The 21809-nt window shown below is 36.7% G+C and overlaps 2 protein-coding genes across 2 annotated transcripts in view; both read right to left on the reverse strand.

Annotated features, from left to right (window-relative positions):
- Positions 1-18460, reverse strand: part of LOC131668880 (tyrosine-protein kinase Dnt-like) — a 113372-nt gene extending 94912 nt beyond the window's left edge. Inside the window, exon 1 of the mRNA XM_058943350.1 lies at positions 17678-18460. Coding sequence (XP_058799333.1) covers positions 17678-17795 — 118 coding nt within the window. The 5' untranslated portion in view covers positions 17796-18460. The remainder of the gene's footprint in view (positions 1-17677) is intronic.
- LOC131668882 (venom carboxylesterase-6-like) lies at positions 3848-6917 on the reverse strand. The gene is made up of 6 exons (XM_058943352.1): positions 6707-6917; positions 5618-6286; positions 5379-5544; positions 4979-5314; positions 4792-4918; positions 3848-4722 (listed from the first exon to the last, which is right to left on the reverse strand). Exons 1-6 carry the CDS (start codon positions 6899-6901, stop codon positions 4557-4559), a joined length of 1659 nt encoding a protein of 552 aa, XP_058799335.1. The 5' UTR covers positions 6902-6917; the 3' UTR covers positions 3848-4556.
- Positions 18461-21809: the final 3349 nt, after the last annotated feature.

A 21809-nucleotide genomic window follows, 5' to 3' on the forward strand; every position in this document is an offset into this window, starting at 1 on the left:
TTGACACGAATATGCGGTTTTACAAACATTTTGTACAATTTGCAATGCGAATACGAGTTATAATAAAATTCAAATTAAATAATAAAGAGGTTGTCAAAAAGACCGCAATTTTTCAAAGTAGCAATCGTGGTTACTTGTTCAGACAACGAAAGAAACTCGTCAAAGAAATTTAGCAATTTCTCAGTCTGACCATTGCCGCATATCTTCTACTTGACCATTTGCAAAATATATAGAATTATAATATTCTGATCTCATTAAGCAGCAGCAAAGTTTCAGACAAATAAAATTCATTCGTAAATAAGTTTTTCCAATGAATAATTAACGCAGCATTCCTCACACCTGCAGCCAATTAAAGTATATTTAAAACAATTAAGATGCTGCAGCAGCAAGCTTACAAGTTTCCTGTGCTTGACTAATGATTATTCAGCGTATACGCGCGCGCGCGATGCATTCAAAGCAAAAACTAAACGCTCTCTCGCTCTCTGCAAGTAGGTGGAGTCGTGGAGCATAAGATCTTACGTCTTGTTCGACGCCTTGAATCGAAAGCAGCAGTTTACGAAACTTGGCGCAGGGCGCAAGTTTAAATTAAGCCCCATCCATTAATGACAATGCGCTCGAGTTGCCGGAGAGACGGAGTATATACATGTGAGCACACGCAGCTGCTGCTACTTGAAATCGCTTAGAACCAGATTTGCATTAAGCAGTCAGGAGGCAGGATTCGCTCACGACAGCACCGCCAGTACCGGCAGTCGTAGCTTATTAATTTCTACGTCGTCTCGTTTTTGACGCGTGCCATTTAATCTTTTTTATTGCCGGCGGCCATGTACATTGACATTATGCGAGAACGTGACTTCCATTCGGTTGATGAGGAAGTTAGTAAAGTGTGGTTAAAGTTGTTAGGGGCTCAAGAGAAAGTTTCTCGCGCGCAATGGTTAGATCAAAGTCGAATGTACGCGTGTTTGGTCAGACGCATTAACGTGGCGGTTTATCATTTTTGATGTTGTGCAAAAGAGAGATAGATAGATAGAGAGAGAGGGAGAGAGAGAGAGAGAGAGAGAAAGAGAGAGAGAGAGAGAGAGATAAACTCGACTTAAAGTTTTGAGGGCTTGCGCATTTATTGGATGATGGAATATTTTAGTGGTTGCCTATCTGCGTTCATTTATTGCTCAAATTAAAAGCTACGATCGACTCTTCAAGTACAATTTTAGTTGAAGCTTCATAATGTAGTTATATATTTTATGAAACTATCAGAAAATTTTCACAAAGAAAAGGGTTTTCATTTGCTTGAAAGCCTGCGAGCTAACTAAAAATCAATAAAACCGAATATTTCATGAAATATCTCTATTACCGCTTTTATCATTGAAACGACTCATTTATTAGATAAATTAGATAAATAACTGAAATCTACCCTCTTCGAAGAAGAAAAAAGGAACGTGAAGGTCGATCACATAAGCGACAAATTAGTTGTACTCACGAGACCACAATCTATATATCCAGGCTAAAAACGTCAAGGGATCACCATAAATTCTGGATTATTCTAAGCAGCTGCATGCTTATGGATTATATGCCCCACCCCGCTCTCACCGAAAATGAAGACAAATGTGAAATCAATATATCGCAAAAATGCACGTGAAAGAGAAAAAATATGGGAGAATTTTTGCGAGAGATCGGCTAGCGCGAATATTAATGTGGCCAGCCTTCGGGGTATGCTTTGATCCTCTCTTCACGACGAGACGCCGTGGGCACTCTCGCAATTTGCAAAGCGCTCGATTCCATTTCGAGCGCCAAGGGGTACGTAGTACGCACTCACTTTTTTCTGAACTACTGCTCGTTGGCCCTTTTTTCGGTTTGCCTCGATCGTTGCCTACCTTTGCCTTTGTTCTGACGGATTGGCCGACGCTATTTTCTGCTGCTTTTTTTGGATCGTTTAACTAGTATTTAACGTCTGCATAGTGGTTAGTGAGATTTTTCTTATTGTACGCTAATCTACTTCTCTCATTTTTACACTCTTTTTTACTGTTCCTGTCATTCTTTCAGAGATAGATTGACTATATTTGTAGTTACTTATTAAATAAGTAAGTGAACGCGTAGAAATATTTCTTTAAAAATTATAATTCATGTAAATGATAATTTCACAAAAAAAAAAATAACAGAACTAAGAGATTTTTCATACATGAAGTTACGTTATAATATACTTCTATACAATAAAATTGATTCAATCTGAATATTATTTTAGAACACTATTTTAGAAATGTAATATAATTTGTCTCTAATTTGTTTCCATACAAATGTATTTCGAATTATAAAAATGAGCATACGTATATTCTACCTACTGCCTTTTCAATCTGAAGTTTCCATTTCTAAACTGAAACTGCAACATTTTATTCCATAAAAAGAAAAAGAAGATTGACGCAACAAAACACATTTGTTTGTTTTTTATATACGTAACTGTCTCTCTTTCTCTCTCTCTCTCTATTTTCTCTTTTTCAGCGCAGAGAAAAAAATACGAGGCAGTCATAATTCTAGCATTTTTCCACATTTATTCAATAACGATAGTCGGGGCGTCGAAATAAAAAAAATCGCCACGGAATCAGAATCCATTCCAATAAAATATCGGCCATCGGCATCATCCATTCTAGCCATAAAGCATTGCATATATACCATCCCTCGCGCGCAGCAGTAGGATAGAGTTCGTTGAGTTATTCAAAAGCGCCGCGGCGCGCGCGTAAGGTATACATAATACGCGCGACGCGAGCGATCGATCGAACTTTTGCCAAATGCGCGCCCACGTGGCTCTAGCTGCTATATATTCAAGGCGACGTTGTCTGCATGTTTTTAGCTGCGAATTATCTCTTCGTCGCCCAGGGGGAACCTCTCTCTTTTTTTTTTACTTTTTTTTTGTCACGAGTTTACGGCTGCGTGAAAACCTGGGCGTTCGGATTTACAGCGATTTTTATTTCGCCCGTAAAAGACAAAGTCTCTTTTATGGACTTGTGTATGCGGGAACAGCGTTAACACCAACGAGCTTCGAGTGTAATGTCTGTACATTACTTTCAACGCTTGATAGTCTTTCGGGTAAATCCTCTTGTTACCCTTTGATCCAGCTTCTGCAAAGGAATTTATTATTGCCGTTCGATGAGTCACTCCGGCATTTCAATCTGATTTCCGAAAACCAATTATTATTTAGCTGATGATTAATCATTTATGATTTTAACGCTGCTTCCATTTTGCGACTTTGCAAGCCGACAAAATTTCAATCTACTTGAAAATTATAAATTATCATTTATCTTTTCAGTAAGTCGTATTATATATAAATTTTGTAAATAAATAATACACATCTATTTCTCTGGAATTGAATGATGCGTCAAAAATATATCGAACTTGTATCGCGTTTTATTTTACCTTGTATCGGATTATCTCTCGTGAAAGGTAACGAACTCAAAGTTCATTGGCACCCACTTTTAACTTAATTTTCAAAGCAATCAACTGCCTTTTAGCTAGCTTCAATTAAGGTCAGCAGCTCTCGTCGAACTATCAAACTCTGTCTGTCTGTATGTCCGTCTCTGTCTATTCGTTCAACTAACGAACCGTTATTTTAAAAGGCCTTTTATCAAGTGAGCGTAAAAAAAAGTAAAAGAAATACGTATTCGCGACTATATCACAGAAAGCGACAATTACAGCGAATTAGCGTCTTGTAGATCGCGCGCACTAACGGGTACACAGTAGGAACAGAAGAAAAAATCATGGGACACAAACGAATATTCCTTTAAACGAAACAAATGACTCTAGTTTCCAGCTCTGACGGCAGTCCAATTATTGGATGTGAGTATTTACGTTTACAATTTATTGGTTTTTCTTTACTTTGTTGACTGTCCTATGATTGTACATGTTAATCAATAAATAGCCTTGACGGTATAGATGAATTCAAACAATAATGTAATATTAATATATTTTTTATCAATTGAAAGTTTTTCCTAATCTATACAGCGTCGAATAATTGATTTTATTTTTCTCAACCTATCTTTCTTAAAATAGTTACTTATCATTATCAAAACAATTAAACAAGAAATGATACAAAAATATTTCCTTATTTTTCACATAAGTACATCTTGAAAATTGATGCAATCTGAAATAATAACGATAACCTTAGCAAAAGAGATCCAGAAATATTCAAAAGTAATAATGGAAACTATTGCATCAAAATAATACTCGTGGATGTGCTTTCGATAATTGACTTGGAATGTGCATATTGCTTAGAAGTGGAAACGAACAAACGCACAGACACTTTGATTGAGTTAATTCGATTAACAATCGACTCACCGCATTGTCATTACTCAACAGTAAAAATAAATAAGCTTATGAAAAATTCTTTGACATTTCACATGATTTGATATCAATCACGACAAAAGATATCCGTTCTTTCATGTAAATATCAATTTTATTGTCAATCTACTCACACACATAAAAAAATTCATACGAATTTTTACCTGCGATTCACACAATAGTATTAAAATATCAAAGAATTTTGACGTAGCATGCGTTTAATTGATTGTAGGCTAGTATGGCTTATTTTCATTAAAATCAATGGTTTCCCAAAAAATTTTTTCTCCTAAATTATTATTACTTTCTTCTTTGAAATCTCCTGATGCCCTCATATGTAAATATTTAAGATCCGCATCGTTTGGATTAATGGATGACCATTGCGGACCAAAATTGGGAGCGCTGAAAACGAATATTATACATTAAATCAATATTGTATTTGAAAGCCATTACAATTGAAAATAGTCAAACCCTTCGCGAGCAACAGAAAGCCAAAATTTAAGTAGATCTCCATGCATAGCAAAGTCTCTATCATTGTTCGTTGGATTTATCATGTGATTCCCAAGAATTAAAAGTACATCATCAGCGTGACTAACCCCTGCAAATTCATGTGTCCTACGTTATTTTATTAACGACAACGTTGCAGACGTCAACTGACCAAAGTTTTCAGTTGTATTAGACATTGAATCGGACAAACTACTCCTAGCTCTGTATGAGTAATAATAGAACCAAACTGGACTTCGATTAACTTTTGCTTGCGCTCTAGCAGCTTTTTCAGCATCGACAACGAAGACTCTATCACCATTCAGATGCGTAAGATTTATAAAATTGCCTCGAGTGATCAATTGATCTCCAAAGTAATGCTTTCGAATTTTCTGTGATACTGATGCGTGATCTTTTTTTGGAATTGTATAGTAAAATTGAAGCAGCTGTGGTGCTATTTCATTCCAATTATCATTCAACTCTTGAAAAGCAGTTTCATTCGTTACAAATTCTGTAATAATAAATTTTTTCAATATTATGTTTGCGGTCCAAGAAAATGTTAAAAATGTCCGCACCTGCTACAGCATAAAGCCCTTCTTCTTTGACTACTCCAGTTATCCACGGTGCGTCATAAACGTCACCAGTATTGATAACGTCAATTGGAGAACGATTAATAAAAGGATCTGGTGTGTATTCTTCTATCACTGGTCCAAATGGTGAAAACTCATTCAAATGCCATGGCTTATATGAGAAAATTCAGTGTTAGAAAGTTGATAATCACAACTTGAATGCAATTCGAAAATAGCTTTCTTACCATGAAATTAATTTGTGCCGAGACTATATCATATGCGGATCGTGTTCTTAAGCAGTCGACCATATTGATTATATCACCAATCGGGCAATTCATGAGTTTTCCTAATTTTATAGCTTTTTCTCTTGAATTTTTAGCCTGTGTCCAAGAATTAAAGGCAGTGCCACTGAAAGAAATTCCACTTCGAAATAATCCTTTGCTCATCGGAGATAAATAATGATAATGGACACTTGCAGCTCCAGCACTTAAACCTGCAAGTGTTATTTTTTTTGGATCACCTCCAAAGCACTCAATGTTATCTGAAACCCACTTAAGAGCCATAGCTTGGTCTTTAAGACCCATATTGCCTGCTACGACTTCATCTTCTGTGCTTAAAAATCCAAGAGTTCCATGACGATAGTTAAAGGATATAAAAATAACGTCATGGTCTATCAAATAATGTTGTTCGGTTCCTCCAATTGTGGCAAATTGAAAACCTCCAGCGTAAATCCATAAGATGACCGGTAAAGAAGTATTGTTTTTTTTAATTGGCGTATAAATATTCATGTACAAACAATCTTCGACACCGCGTACATATTCGTTTTCTTTAAAATCTCTGTTGTAACCTATACACATATCATGAAAGGTATTTGCTACGATTTCTCCTTTCCACGGCTGCATCGGTTCAGGCGGCTTCATAAGGTAAAATTAATAATATATATCTTAATATTAAGTGATTATTAATAATGTATAACTTAATATTAAGTGGTTATACTAGATTCATATAATTATCCTTTTAACATTCGTGAAAAGTAGAGAAAGTTAGAAAAATCCACGTATTAAACTTTTTTGATATGCGACAATGCTGCACAATCAAATAATGCAATCTGATAAAATGTTGTTATCAGTGTTCAAAGTATTGACGAAACACGACAAAATATAAATTACAAAAACATTAAACAAGATATTAGATCGTTTATTAAGATAAGGGTAATTAAGGTCATTAGCGAATATTAATACGCTAATTAGGAGTAATGTATATTTTGTGATGGTTCGTCATATAATCAATTGTTGTTTGAAATAATTACAATCGTATCGTATTTATGAGCATACCATGAATCTTCTATTTCCAATTGGTGGTTTAGCATATGGTATACCTTCGTAAGCTTCATAATTATTACCTCTGTTAGATATTTTATAGTGACCCTTAATTTCACCCAAATGGCTTTTTACACTAGGAAAATTTTTAGAAAGACTTAACTTTATAAGCAACAAAAATAACGAGAAAATTATATTCGCGATATGCATTTTAAACCGTCTTCACTTCATCAAACTACTAACAACTATAGCAATTTGAAAATCACTAATGCCCTCTTCTTATATATTATGATAAACGTTATCTCGCAATTCGATAAGCAGTATGTAACACGGCACCAGATCGCTCGTTACTAACACATACAAATATAAAGTACGTTAAGAGCCGCACATCGTACTGCTGGCGCGCATGTACATTGTAAGAGGGGAGAAAAAACTAAGCCCGGAAAAAATGAAAAAAAGGAGAAAGAGATATAGAGAGATCATCCAAATTTGCGAGATAGCATCGCGACTTTCTTATGCAATTTGACCTGCTGATCACGAATCGCTAGGGTGATTTCCCGGTACATGAGTCCAAGGGTGATTTTCTAGAAAATTTTGAATATATTTTTCAGCTTCGCTTTTGCAAAATAGTTTCATCTGTTCTTCATAGAAATTATTTTTTTTTAATTTGTATTTACAATTTGTCTAGAAAAATGACAAAAGCTAAATGTTATAAGAATACCATTAGTAATACATGAAACTTCTTTCCATTATATAATCTGAATTCAGTTATTTCAGAATATTAACCAGTTATAGTTTATCAAATTCAACTTTTTAATTACTAATTTTTTTATTTTGATGATTTCCCAATAATAACGTGATATTTCACAAGAGAAAGATAACATTTCTACGAAGAACTGAATAAACAGTTTTAAAGCGCAAAAGAGAAAAATTATTCAAAATTTTTCGGAAAATCTCCCTTGTACATATTTTCCAGAAGATCATCATCGTGATTCGTAATTACATAAAAATAGCTGTGATAAGTGACCAAATCTCGATATAATCTGTGTGTGACACTAAGTGATGGGTACAGATAGTCGACAACAGATCTTCAAACATTAAAATTTGCAATATTGTTAGTGCTAACTGACAATGACTTTTCGATTTTTCGAAAAAGGGTTGAATTGTACTTCACAATGCTGCAATCTAATAGTAGACATCAGACGGTCTTGTAAAACAGCGCATTTCGTACACACAAGTTACTTTAGCTTTAGATAGTCGATGCGGTTTGGTGTCGCTTGCTGAGGACGCAACATCAGCCCTTTATGGAGGTATGCAGAAAACGAGTATCCATAATACAGGAGTACAAGTAGATAAACAAGCACTGTGTAAAATGCCAACCACGCTTAGCTAGGTCGGCAACATCGCACGTGTGTACTGTACGCCCTATTAACGTAATGTACTATTTTATGTATTTTGACCCGCTTATCATGAGTTGCAAAAGCGATGAACTTTAAAGTGCCTCTAAAAGTTATAAACAATTGAATTATTTAAATCGCTGTAAAATGAGCACAATTAATAAAAATTCACTCACAATTATCAGATTGTAGCATTGTGAAGTACAACTTAATGCGAAATACTGTTAATTACTGTTAATAACGACATTCATAATAATCATTCTTGTGCGATGACCTGTCCCTTGCGGTATCAACTACTCTGTAATTGTAGTAGCTGAGCCTTTATTTGCTTTAGTTTGAATGCGTACAGCATTTTCAGCATCAACAGTAAATATGCAATGACCTATCAGATGCGTCAATATCATTACGTTTTTTCTGCTGATCATTTTGTCATCAACATAATATTTGTAAATTTTTTAAGCAAGACACGTGTTCTAGCTTTGATATAGTATAGTTATAGTCATGTAATAATGGCACTGACAGTTATTTCTTTCTCTCAAAGCAAGATTGTTGGCAAGTTCTGCAAACAATCGGTTTTGCGATGAATAAATGTTCCTTTCATTGGTTTATTTGGTTATTGTCTGTATACCTGTTACTGGATAAAGCTCCCTTCACTTACAAAACCAGTAATCCAAGGTACATCGTTGGCTCTACCAGTATTTATTATCTCGCTGGGTGGGCTATCGATAAATGGATCTGCGGCAAATTTCTCGACTATAGGACCGAAGGGCGTAAAAGGATTTAGTCGAGAGAGCTTTCGGATGAAACGAACAAAAGGCGTTTTCAGCTTGACTTGTTTATGGTGACTTTGAAGTTTAACATTTTTCAAAATTTATTGTCAAAAGATCTCTTTAATTCTAGATAAATAAATTTATAATATAAAGATTATTTTGTACTTAGGATAATAAAATAAATTATAATTTCATACTTTTTAATTTTGAAAAAAAATTATTCCTGTCAAATTTTTAAATATAGATTTAATTAGCATTCATCTAATTGAAAAGAATCATCGATGTAATCGAGCTGAACAAGAGGAAGATGGAGTTCCTACTTTACGAAGGACTCCCTGAGGCTCCTCCTGTCGCCTCAAAGCATGAAGCGGTGAGAAAATATTGTCCACGGAAAAGGCTCCGCTGCTTCCATGTTTCACGACCACGTTTTTTTTGACTATACCATGGGAGCATGCTATCGGTTGGCATGAATGAGCGACAAAACTATAGTGGAGATCCTTCCTCCCAAGCATACCTTTCATAGACTTTTCTTTAACTTCTTTGAGAAGCCCGTTCGTGGAACTCATAGACACAGCTTCTCTCGGCGAATCCTCACTCGGGTTACTCCCCAAACCCTTCGAATCTCTAAGAATACCTGATACTGAGCTTTATGACTACCGCCGTTCCAGACAGCTTGCCCCGGGTTGGGCCTAACTTCACGCCGCGTCCCGGTCCCCGTTTTATATTACTCAATTGTTCTAGGACTTATCGCATACATAAATTAAATTAAATTCATTTTTTTGAATTTCTTGGAATATAAGTGTAGCTAAACTAAACATCCGTATATAAGTCAGTTCGCTCATCGTTTGGATTATACAAATTAAAAATTGGTTATGACCTAAAAGAGAATATATTCAGTTTCTTTCATACCGAACTTACATTTTATACTGCATTAAAAGTTAATCCAGTTTTTTCTGATAACTTTAAAACTTTGTTAATTTTTCTAATAATTCGTCCTAATCATAAAAAAAACTGAAATTCTTACCGAATAGGTTAATTTATTTTTACATGGTGGTTCTGATTCGATCTTAAATTTTATACCAGTCATGGTACGTGTAAACTCTCTCACCATTCCAGAAAGCTATATATATCGAAAATTAACTTCTTTAACTTAGCAAAGTAAAATGAAACATTCATAAGGCTGAAAATAGTTCTTTCAAATTGACCCATTTCATATGGTGTAATGAACTCTGTTTTTTCTTTTGCTTATTCTAACAAGAGAATTCATATTCGCCCATGCACTATCATACACTATGCATTATCCAACCAATATTATCGTGGATCTGTTAGAGTCACAGATTGATATACCAATCCCATTTATTATTTCCAAAGACACTTCATCTTCTGTGTATTCAAAAAATATTCTATCGTAACGAAAATAAAGTCTTATTCTATAAACTAAGTTCCACGTTCATGTTCGTGATCATCATGGCCATACTGAAAAGCACCACCGTGAAAACAAAATATTAGAGGCAACAAAATATTGACCTGAGGCTTTGTTGACTGGCTTGAACGTGAAATAGTACATTACGATATAAGTGCGGAAAAGTAGATTCTTGTCTCGTGTGGTGTTTACGCTTGAGCGAAGCGAGGGTGGACGAGAAACTCTTTCCCGAACATGTGTCGTACCGTATTTTTCGATGCGACATGTGGAAAGCTCGTTTTTGAACGCACGTTTTTGGTCGAGCGTGCAGAAAGTACGTGCTCGAAAAATCATTTAGAAGTTCATCGTGTATAAGATCGTGTTTAAGACCTTTTACCATATTTTTCTAGATAACAGCGACTTTGCTATCGAATATTTGGTCATAGGTCCATGTCGTTGATCGCTTCACTTATAATTTGTGTTTATAAATACAAACACCAAAACAGTATATTATTAATCTTGATCGGTGCTGATACGACACTTTTACCTGAGATATTGCCGCACCTTGCGATAACCTTTACTTTATCGCAGTAACGCTCTTTGACAAACAAGTATAATTCGTGGATAAATCAGCGGATCCGTCATATTGCATTATCAGTAGAAATTGCGCTCGACATATGAAATCTTCATCCATCCGTTCTCTCGAATTTCGGGTGATGTGAGAATGTTGGAATGCAACCGAGCGTACACAGCGGCTTCAGTGCACTTCCTCTTGCAGAAACCTTAATATCAATTTCGACGTAGCGGCGTCTTGCTCAGATTTCTCTGAGTATACTGCGAGTGCTCATTTGCTTAATTGCTCGTGTTCAAACATACGAATTCTTGATGCCTATTTTCAAGACAAAGAGGGATGGCCTGTGTTTGTTTTCATAAAGGAATTTAATTTCTTTGAAGATTATTGAGTCGAAAATGAAGCAAACTAATTTCATATGATATACATGAGTCTATACGAGCGTGTTAATGACGGATGTCTATTTATGGTTCGTTATAATGATTAATATTGATTGGAAATTCTTGAAATTGCATTACCGATAACTTGAAGACGTTTTCTATAATAAATCAAGTGAGTTATAAAATAACCGACATATTATCTGTAGTTTTTATATAAGTATATTTCCTTTTGTGGCAATGAAGCTGATATTCAATATTGATATCCTTTACATTCAAGATTATTAATAATTTAATCCCCGCTATTCTATCGTATTATTCCGATGCATTGCCGATTTTCCAGTTGTCTGATGTATAGTTAAAAATGACGATACTTTAGCAGTAAATGAATACTTTCCTTCAATGTAAATTCAAAAATCGACGCGATATATCCATCTGACTCAACAAGCCCCGAAGCAGGGTGGTTACTGGTCACTTGAAAATCAAGGTTTCGTACGTACACTTGCCGCTTGGAATTCGGCTCTCTATATATCTATAGTACTGAGCGTACAAGTTGAAATTACTACTCATCGACCCATCGGACGTGTACACATTGCGGAGGCCGAGCTGCTCTGCAATATCAATCGTCGCTCTTTCCGCACTAGCAAAAGACACATCGACACCACAAAGCATATATATGTATATGTACGTAAGGGAGAAACTTGTATATAGTAGACGAGTTGCGGTGGCTTTGTCGTGGGCAGCTCTTTAATTTTTCGCGTGCGGCTTTCTCTGCAGGTGACAGCCTTACGCTGAGGATTTAATTTGCGCGCACAATTCTTCTTTCAGTGGGTTGTTACTACTTTTGAAGTTAGATTGGATTTCTCGTTTTTGCGGGAAACGTTTTTGGCATTATAATAGAGGGATTGGTATTTGAACGAAGATTCAAGTTTTATAAATATATTCAAAAGTTATTTCTTAATATTGCTCTGATGCATTTTTTTAGGATGGTTAGTTACTATATGGACATAATAAAGTTGAATATCTTACTAATAAGCACAAGATGTTCATCTGATATAAGCGATAGTCATAGAATGGCAAAATATAATTTGGTTATAATGATTTAAATCGGTTAAACAATTATTTTATTCAATTGATTATAAATTATTCATCAGAATTATTACTTTCAATGGATAAAATAAAGATATTTTCTTTATTGCATAACAGATGTCCGTATAAACTTAATTAGTAAACAAGCTATTTCTATATATTAGTATAAATGTAATATGTAGTATGATACAATTTGAAAAGAAATTTTGTATCTTCTTGTTTCTTAATCGATTTTATATGTAATATTTCAAAATTTTTTTTAATAAAAGAAGAATTTCTTTTATTAAAGAAATTTGAAAAAAGTCTATTTTCATGTTTGTGTTTACGTGTTTTCTCTTTTTCTCAACGATTACAATGATATATAATGTGAAAATTTTTTAATAACGTTATTGTTAGGAGATAAAATTAAGAAAAAGAACTAGTTATGTGCCAAAAAGATTAAAATTAACTTACGCTAATAGATAATTATTTAGTGCTTCCATCGCGCAGATCTACTTTGTTAAATGTCTCACTCGCTCGTTAATTTTGGCTATTGAGTGTTTGGCGACATTACAAGGATTATTTATATGTGATGTTCAGAGGGGATGAAAATTACGAAAATCAAAAACCGTACTCAGAGTTACCTCAGCGATTCAGTGATCAGATAGTATACACTTTCATAAGTTGAACAGTTTTGTCGATTATTACCAATATATGTAAACACGTCATACCATCTTCTTGAAGCCCATATCGCTCTACTGTGTTCTCGGTTTCAGATAACGCGAATGAGTGAGTTTCATTGATTTACAATTGTTATGAGTATTATTTATAATGTCTACAGTATTTTTATAACAATACTTTGATTTAATCACATCTAATTGTCTGTTCCTATTATTTTTAGCATTATAAAAGAATAATATTTAGTATTTCGAAAAATATACGACTACCTTTTTGTTTCTCTATATCTAGATTTGTTAAGCGGTATTTTATTTATTTTTACCGTTATATTCAGGGAGATTGAGATCCTTGAAGCGAGCGTTGCATCGTGTCTCACGTGCAGTGTGACCGTGTGGTTCGCATTCAACAAAAACACCAGCGTTTCTCGCGAAAAAATGGAAATCTCAATAATTCCATACGAATGATCAGCGTTTAACAAAAAGCAAAACAAAGCAAAAAAAATGTATAAGCGTACGATTCGCATGGATGCTCATGTCGGCAAACAATGAGATACGGACAAAATAAAAAATCTTTGCGATTTCCGCGTACGAAAAATATGCGCGCTCGAGCGCATATAACAGCAGAGGTTGTTTCAGAGGCGAATAAACAGAAAAAGGGAGACAGAGAGATAGAGAGAGAGAGAGAGAGAGAGAGAGAGAGAGAGAGAGAGAGAGAGAGAGCGTTCGCCTTGTTATTGGATCATAGCGTGCGGATGTTGTTTTCCTCGGCGATGAGAAAGAAAAATTACGGAGAACACTACTGCCACTCATCGGCACTTATCAGCCATATTTGAGTAATCAAACGAATCGTAAGCGAGTTCTAATCGAGCGATCCATGCATATGTGGCAATAAGGTTTTTGGAAGAGGTAAATGCCGCGAGAGTGCGGCGCGCTAAAAGCTTGCTGATTTAATTTTCAAAAAACAAGCTTTTACGGAGCTGCGATGCATCGGTGCTTTTAGTTGCCCTCCTCCCCTCCCCCACACACTCCCCTTTCCTACGCCGATAAACGTAATTTTATGATATATTTTGAGAACGATCAGCAGTGGTAAGCGCTTATATTCAACGTAATATTTCAGCTTCGTACGCGCTTACAACATTAAATTACCACTTTGGCGGAGGTGCTTAATAACCTGAAAATCTGAGAAATACATCCCGGGGAGGGGGGCATATACGTACTACTTGCGCTCGGTCGGTCTTCCTAAGAGGATTTCCCGCAAAATCGAGGGACGACGTAACGCACTAGGTGCAACCGCGTGTGGGATTGACTTTTAATTTGCCAGAACGGGTGGCTCTCGTCGGTGTAAACGGTCGAAGTTACAACACGCGTGTATTCGGGAATATGCATTACAATGTACTGCTCGATTGACGGGAAAACTGATTTGTCATTTTCATAGAATTGGTTCGCGCACTTGCTGCGAAAGTATTTTAGATGTCAAAAATTCCAAATATACCATAAATTTGCTCGAGGTTTTTAAATGAATAAAACAAAAATTGTATAATTATAATTAAAGAATTTTATTGTATATATTGTAAATTCAAAGATATCTCTTGGCTTATAAAATAGATCATTAAAGAAATCTGTTAGATCAGGTTAACTTTGTTATTCGATCACACTAAATTAGTATTAGATACTGCAGCCCTCGCTTTCGATAATAATACTAATACACAAGTTAAAATTCACAATTGATTTGTATTTAAAAAATACATTGCTATTTTTAGCTTATGGATAATTGTTAAATAATATACATCAAACATCAAAATCGAACTGAAATAATACTGTTTATAAAAAATAAAATAGACACAACAGTAATTTAGTCGGCAAAATCGCAACAATAACATTTAACACACAATTACACTGAAACAAGAAAGTTACGTAATAGATTTATATATGTGCGGGCAACATTCTTAAAATGAGTCCACACACTCAATCTTACGCGCTGGAAATGCACCTAAACGCTCATTTTTAACCCTTAAAGCCGTTCGAGGAAAGCGAACACGCAGCGCAACAACTTTGCGCGTAAATGCGACCATCCTCATTAGTTTTAATTCCGTAGGATGCGCTCTACTCGTCTTAACCGAAAAATTAGTGTCTTGCGTCCATTTAACAGCCTTTGCTCTCCCAGAGGAGATCATCCTTTTTTACCCGTTTTTTTTTTCTTCCGTTTTTTCACTTTTTCTCTCAAAGTAAAGTCATTTCGTGCTTGCAATCTAAGTTAAGTGACTTTCGAAAAAGAGAACGCGAACACGTATACTCTTGTGTCCTATTAACTTTCTTTCTTTTTACTCAACGATGTTTAATTCTTCGAGAGGAGTCGGATTTTGTCTTTGCTTTTAATTCCCGTACGAGCTTGCTGCCGATATTTATACTGGCCTGCACGAAAAAAGATGCTGTTGGGGTAGAACAATCGATTGCTGGGAATTATAGGACGATCTTTTGTGAGCGAAGCAGCGAAAAAAAAGAGAATTCGGTAAATTGCCCAAAGTATTTTACCGCGCCCAATTTTCGACTGCAGGTTTATACGGGTGACAAAGATAAGCTCTCCCTCATTCTCGAAATGGAGGTTTTCCGGATCGCTGAATCGAATGTAATTCTATTCAATATCGAAATCATTGTCAATTTTCGAGAAGAAAAAATTTAGCTGGGCTAAAGTTAGAACAAGAAAATTTATTCAATGACATTTATTGGTTGATATTTATTCGAATGACTTCAAATGTAAAACGATGACCGATTAAATGTCCGAAAGTTAATAGTTACTTTCAGTAGATCATATCAACGTGTGATGATCCACATTAACCATTTTCCTTTTTCTTTGATTACTCTTCCTGCTTTTTACGCTCCCTAATTACCGTAGAAAAAAATGTTGCTTCATAGTAACTTTTTCTGCAAGAAAATAGCTTGGAGGGATGTAACGATGCACTAAAGGTGGCCAGCTGCCTGTAAAAATGCCTTTAACCTTTGTGTGTAACAGGCATGAACCAAAAATCGTTTTTTTTTCATATAAGTCTGCAGATCCGTGACTTTCATGACTTTATCTTTTAATGAAGAATACTCCACTCGAAGAAAATTAAAAAATTTTTACATAGATGTCTATTTACTTTTGTTAACAGATTTCGTTCAAGATAATTAACATCTTTTTCAAAAAGCTGTTCCTTACAATGCTTTCTATTGAAATACGTATGTTTTCCCTACAACGCTAAGAAATATATGGCGAGTTTTGCGGCACATAAGTGGGCTCTTCGAATAGAAGTTCCCTCGTACAATCCTACCTCGCAGATGAAAAGAACAAGCAATCTAATCAACTGGTTTACCTCTTTCTCTCCCTTTCTCTCTCTCTTCTCTTTCTCTCCCTTTTCTCTCTTGGCAGGTAGTTCAGCTTCGCATTCATTTCAACTTCATAAAAATAAAAGAAAAAACACTTGCATATAGAGAGCGAGAGAGAGAGAGAGAGAGAGAAAATTCTACGCGCCGCAACTGTACTTGCAAGCAAAAGTAAGTCCTCGAGCGTGCGCTCCTTTTGCAAATATCTACTATCTCGTGCTCGCTCCATAAATCCTCCTTTTCCACAAATAAATCAGCTGACATACGCACGCGCGAGCATGCAGCTTGCAATTAGATAAACGCTGGAGCAAAAATTTATGCGCACAAGGAAGCGATCACGCAGCAGCAGTTGACGTTGGCTATAAATTTTCGAGTGAGAGAGATTCAACAGATTGACAAGGTACTGCCGCGATTGTCGAGCTTAATCTGAGCTACCCCCGAGCTGCGAATGTAACAAGACTTAATCCTTTTATTCGCGTACGGATTAATAAATTCTTGTCGAGCAAACGGATTGTGTGCAGTATTTGACGTTCTGAAAACATTTTTGCTATTTTATTTTGCTAGGTAGGATCTTTTTTTTACTCGCGAACTTTGTACGTGATTACGGGGAAGAACAATAATAAGCTTCTGAATGTATAGTGGAATTGAAATAGCTGCAGAAATTTTAATTAACTTCGGAACATTGGGATATTCGAATATGTTTGATTTTATTTTTAATGCAACAATGAAATCAATGATAGATAAAAAATATAGATAAATGGAAGGTCAACTATTGAATTAAAATCATACGTTCAATCAAAATATATTTAAATAATTTTTAAGAAAAAATTTTCATCGCGAGAAAATTTAATCTATTTTTATAAGGCGTTTCAAATTACTAATTATAAGTCATCCTGTTGATTCAGTTAAATGTGATTTGCATCACAAAACAATTAACGAGGATAAGTATACCTGCTCTTCATAGATTTGAATTGGATGCGATATCCAGAATTCAAAAATAACCATAAGTATTAACGAACTTTTACGGTATTCCCATCAATCACAGAATACAATTCCCAAGAAGTTATATCATAAAAACAACAGTAATTCAGGTTCAATATTACTTCACTCGAATGTAATCACTGGTGCCAAAACCCGAACTCCAATAAATCTCCGATCATCAAACAATGCGGAAAAGAGCAAAAGTAAAAAGCTAGCAGCTCTGGGTCAACAAACAAATCAATCGTTCTTTTCCCTGTCAAAACAAAAACGTCCAACTTTTCGCAAGCTCGCCCCGGCAAATCTTTCTCGAATAAAAAAAAAGCACGTTCGAACTCGGCCAGAGAACGCAAACTACAGGTATATATGTGTGTACGCAAACTCACCAAGCAATTTCTTGACTTGCGACTGACTGACGAAGAGGTTGAGGTAGGCGTCGCCGTAGCCGGCGAAAAGTAGTAGAAGTAGCAGTGGAGGTAACAGCTTGCACGCCGACAACTGCATTGTCGCATCGCCAGCCCACCTCTCCGACCGTATAAGTTGAAAGAGAGAGAGAGAGAGAGAGAGTACCTCGAGATAACAAAGCTTCGTCTCAAGCTTTCTTGCCAAGAATACACAGACCGGCCGCGAAACGAAAGTTTTTCCAAGCTCTCGCCAGCTGATTTGCACTATAACTTGTTTCACGCTCGCTTTTCTTCTGTTTGCTTTTTCCTTTTCCTTCGACCTTCCTTGGTTAGGCTTGATCTCGTCGACCTCAGTTTCGGAATGTTTTCACGGCTGTTTTTGATTTGTCACTTTTAATTTGATTATTCAAGGCTGCGCTAATCAGCGATTTGACATAATTTCAGCGAGGCAAGTATCAAGCTGTCGAAGCACTAGATATCTGCTCGCCGTGGGCAATACATTTAAATCGTTCGCTTGCAAGGCAATCCGCTCCGTTTAAAAATCCATGTCACCAAGGCAATTCTTCAGGCGGAACAAGTGCAACAGCAGCACGTACTTGCCAGCATAAATCCGTTCATTTCTAGGAGCTCGCAATAAATCCTTCGCATCGGCAGCCAAGTCTCATCCATCAGAAATAAGGCAAAGAGAAGCGCCGAGGAAAGGCGGGCCGTCGGCAGAGGTTGCCGTCACGTGCGAACGTCAGCGACGAGATCAGCAGCACGGCAGTTCCGGACGGCCGAGCGCGAACTGCCGGCGCGCACGCTGTGCTGCAGCGGACTAGGGTTGAAGCGAGAGTCCCGAGAGAAAGTTGGCGCAGGCGCGTGTTCTATGTAGCTACACCCCTCCGTATGCGCGCACACCTACCGGTCGTGTGAGCGATGTGCGATGCAAACAACGGATTTCCGTATATAGGCTACACAGTGCGTACAGATTTTTAGAATTGAATGTTTCGGTATGTTCGGGTGATTGGTGAATGAAATGGAATTAGTCTCGAGAAGTATAAGTATCATCTCTACACGATCATATATTATTTACGTTCGTTTTACAACTTTCATCGATTATACTAACTGTATTTTAATATAGGCTTTAATTCGTTCTTGCAAAGAGTAAAGGATACATTGCAGGGTATATTTTTTCCTTTTTTGTCGATTGATGATCTGCGTGAGTTCATAACTTTCTTGCGCTTCTCTTTATGATTTATCAGCCACACATGATTAATTTCATTTGATATTTCATTTTGCACTTCGCATTGCAAAAATGTCGCTTTTTACAAATGGTTTTTACCTCTTGGCAAGGATCGCATAAGAAAGATCGCATAAATTGAACGTAGTATTCGATTTTAGATTGCACGTTGATATCTTTTTATCTGTCATAATAACATTCACGTTTTTTGCATTCCTTGAAACTGTCAAAGAAAAGTCAATAGAATATTTAGTTCAACTATGAAAGTTCCACTGAAAGAAGTGATCCGCTTAAAATAAGAGGACTATAATTTTGAGCACATCTTGCGATAAAAAGCAGTCATATATATCAAAAGGAATTCTTTCAAAAGGTTTCGGATTATTTTGAGAAGCTTTCTGCGGTAAAAGAATTGTTACACATTTTTATTTTAAGCATCCAAATTACTTGATAACAGTAGGAAACTCGTTAGGTATGAATACTTTTAGTACTAGATGAACGCCATTTAATGATTTTAATTAGATGAATAGCATCCAGATTTCGAACATTACATCACAAATTTTTATTCCTTAATTTACTTTTCAGATGAATTAATAATATGAGTATAACACTGAAAATATCATGATTTACGCAACTTGTCTTTGCACATATTAACACAGAGGAATGGAAAAGTTGGTACTTGATTATGTGAAATTTCACACACGATTACACCATGATATTCAAAATCGCCGGCAGTTCCATGACAATATTGAGTTCGATCGCCAGGCAAAGATCTCGAATCCACCACAGAGTTGGTCAAGTTTATTGGTAGAAAGCTTATTAATTTAGTGTTGGCACTTGTATCCGCATAAAAAGTGCGCAAACACAACGCAGAATTCATAGAATTCTCCCCTCGACTGTATCTGGACTTTCAATTGGATGCGAGGCGCAAACGCTCGCTTGCTCGCGACGCGTTGCTCGCATCGTCGCGCTCGAAAACGCTTGAATTTAATTAAATAGGACGGAGATACGCCCTCTCTCGCTCGATGCCTTGCGTCCCTTCGCATCAGGCGCTCGTGTCGTCCTTTATCTTCTCGGCCTTTGCGCTCCGTCGCTATCTCGCGCGACGCGCTCGCCGCAATAAGTAGCTCTAACCGTACCTGCACGAGAGCCCTTGCAAAATTGCTCCCTGTAAACATACTTTGACAAACAGCAAAATAAGTCGAACGAGAAGCAGGATTGGCTTTCGAAAGTCAGCTACGCGGGCGGGCAATTTGGTTGAACCATAAGTCCCATTTGCGGCACAGCCAATCACCCTCGCGCAAATCAAAAATTCCTCCGACGAGTCCTTTGCGTAAGCCGCCGTGTTCTTTATTCGTCCCCCAGTTCCGAAGTCACAAATTAACACCTACATCCGTCCCTAAAATACTCTCGACGATGCATAAATTTCCTCGCGAAAATCTCCCCCCATTCGAACTATACGCGCGCGCGATGACAGTCGACAAAGGGGCGTTTAATTAGAAGCGAGGGAACTAATTAACCCGATCGCGGATCGAACGGATGATCACGAAGCGCCGAAGGGATGTTCGTTGATTATTCTCGAGGCCTTTTTTTAAAGCTTCCTCGTGAAGTATGCGAGGATCGATAATCCGAGCATTAAACGCGGCGACGGAGTTTCTTTCCCTGGATTCGCTGCGGAAAGATGAGATGCGATTATTGTCGGCGGATCGCGCTTTAATTATTTGAGATTTCACGTTGCGGATAATGGGAGGGAAATTTGTCGATTCAGCGATTCCCACTTATTTAATCTGGATTATCGAAAAGATGCCGGAATGGAATTCTTGCTCGAGTGATAAATGCATATTCTCGAGATTTCAAATGGAGAACTGGACTCGAACGGCGCAATAAATTTTTTTCGTCGATTGGAAGGTCGATTAATTTAGTCAAGCTGCTGGGATGAGAATGACCGTTATCAGCGACAGTTCACTCGCTGCAATAATTCGCAAACATACCATAGGTATCGCGTATACAACCCAACCCAACCGCAGCGACAATGATACTTCTCCCGACAAACCTCGCTCTTACAAACAACAGCTCAAGCCGATAGAGTTCGATAGTCGATCGAGTAGTAAGAGGGGAAGACCTTTAGCGTATACTTAAAGAGGCACGTGCAGGCACAATATCGATCGGCCACCACCGCGTGCGATTCATTATTTAAAGATCGCCGTCCCTACGGCAGTATATATACTGTCAAGGGGAATCCAAGAGTAGAATCCGCGCAAAAACTAGATCGATGCGATGTGTTTTTTTCTTTGTATACGCGTTCGTCCGGCATCAACTAAATGATAGATCGAGACAACGTAGGGAGATTCACGCGCATTTTTATTTTGATGGAGTTTGTGCGGCAACTAGAAAAGCTTGTGCAACTGAACTTCGCCATTGACGATTTGTTGATTATGTTGACATTTCAGGTGTATTCTTTTGTTTTCGCCCGCGATTTAGAACTATCATTTTCTAGTTTATTAATTTATAATATCAGTTTCCATACGATTAAATGGTAAGGAAAAGAAATCGCTGTACAAAGAATATGGCTTGAACATTTATTTTCTCACAATGCAGAAGCAGTCACTTTTTATTTACAGCTTACCAATTCTGTAACAATAAATTATGTTTAGATTGCCAGCGCTATTCTTTAGTGAGAGCTATTAACTTTTTTACATGCGCGCTAGAATATATTCCGTGTGAATAAATGAGTGGCAAGTCTACAAATGTAAGTGTCAGGGAACCTCGCATGTGACAAGAGTTTTAATATTGATTGATATTTCGAAGATTTAAATAAATGGCACGTACAATTTACTGTATCGATCTCGCGCGCGCTTTCTTCTATTATACTTTGGACGATAATCTTTTTTTACT

Source organism: Phymastichus coffea, unplaced genomic scaffold, assembly GCF_024137745.1.
Source record: "Phymastichus coffea isolate CEN01 unplaced genomic scaffold, Cenicafe_Pcof_1.1 PCOF00084, whole genome shotgun sequence".
In the NCBI taxonomy this organism is placed as follows: Eukaryota; Metazoa; Arthropoda; class Insecta; order Hymenoptera; family Eulophidae; genus Phymastichus; species Phymastichus coffea.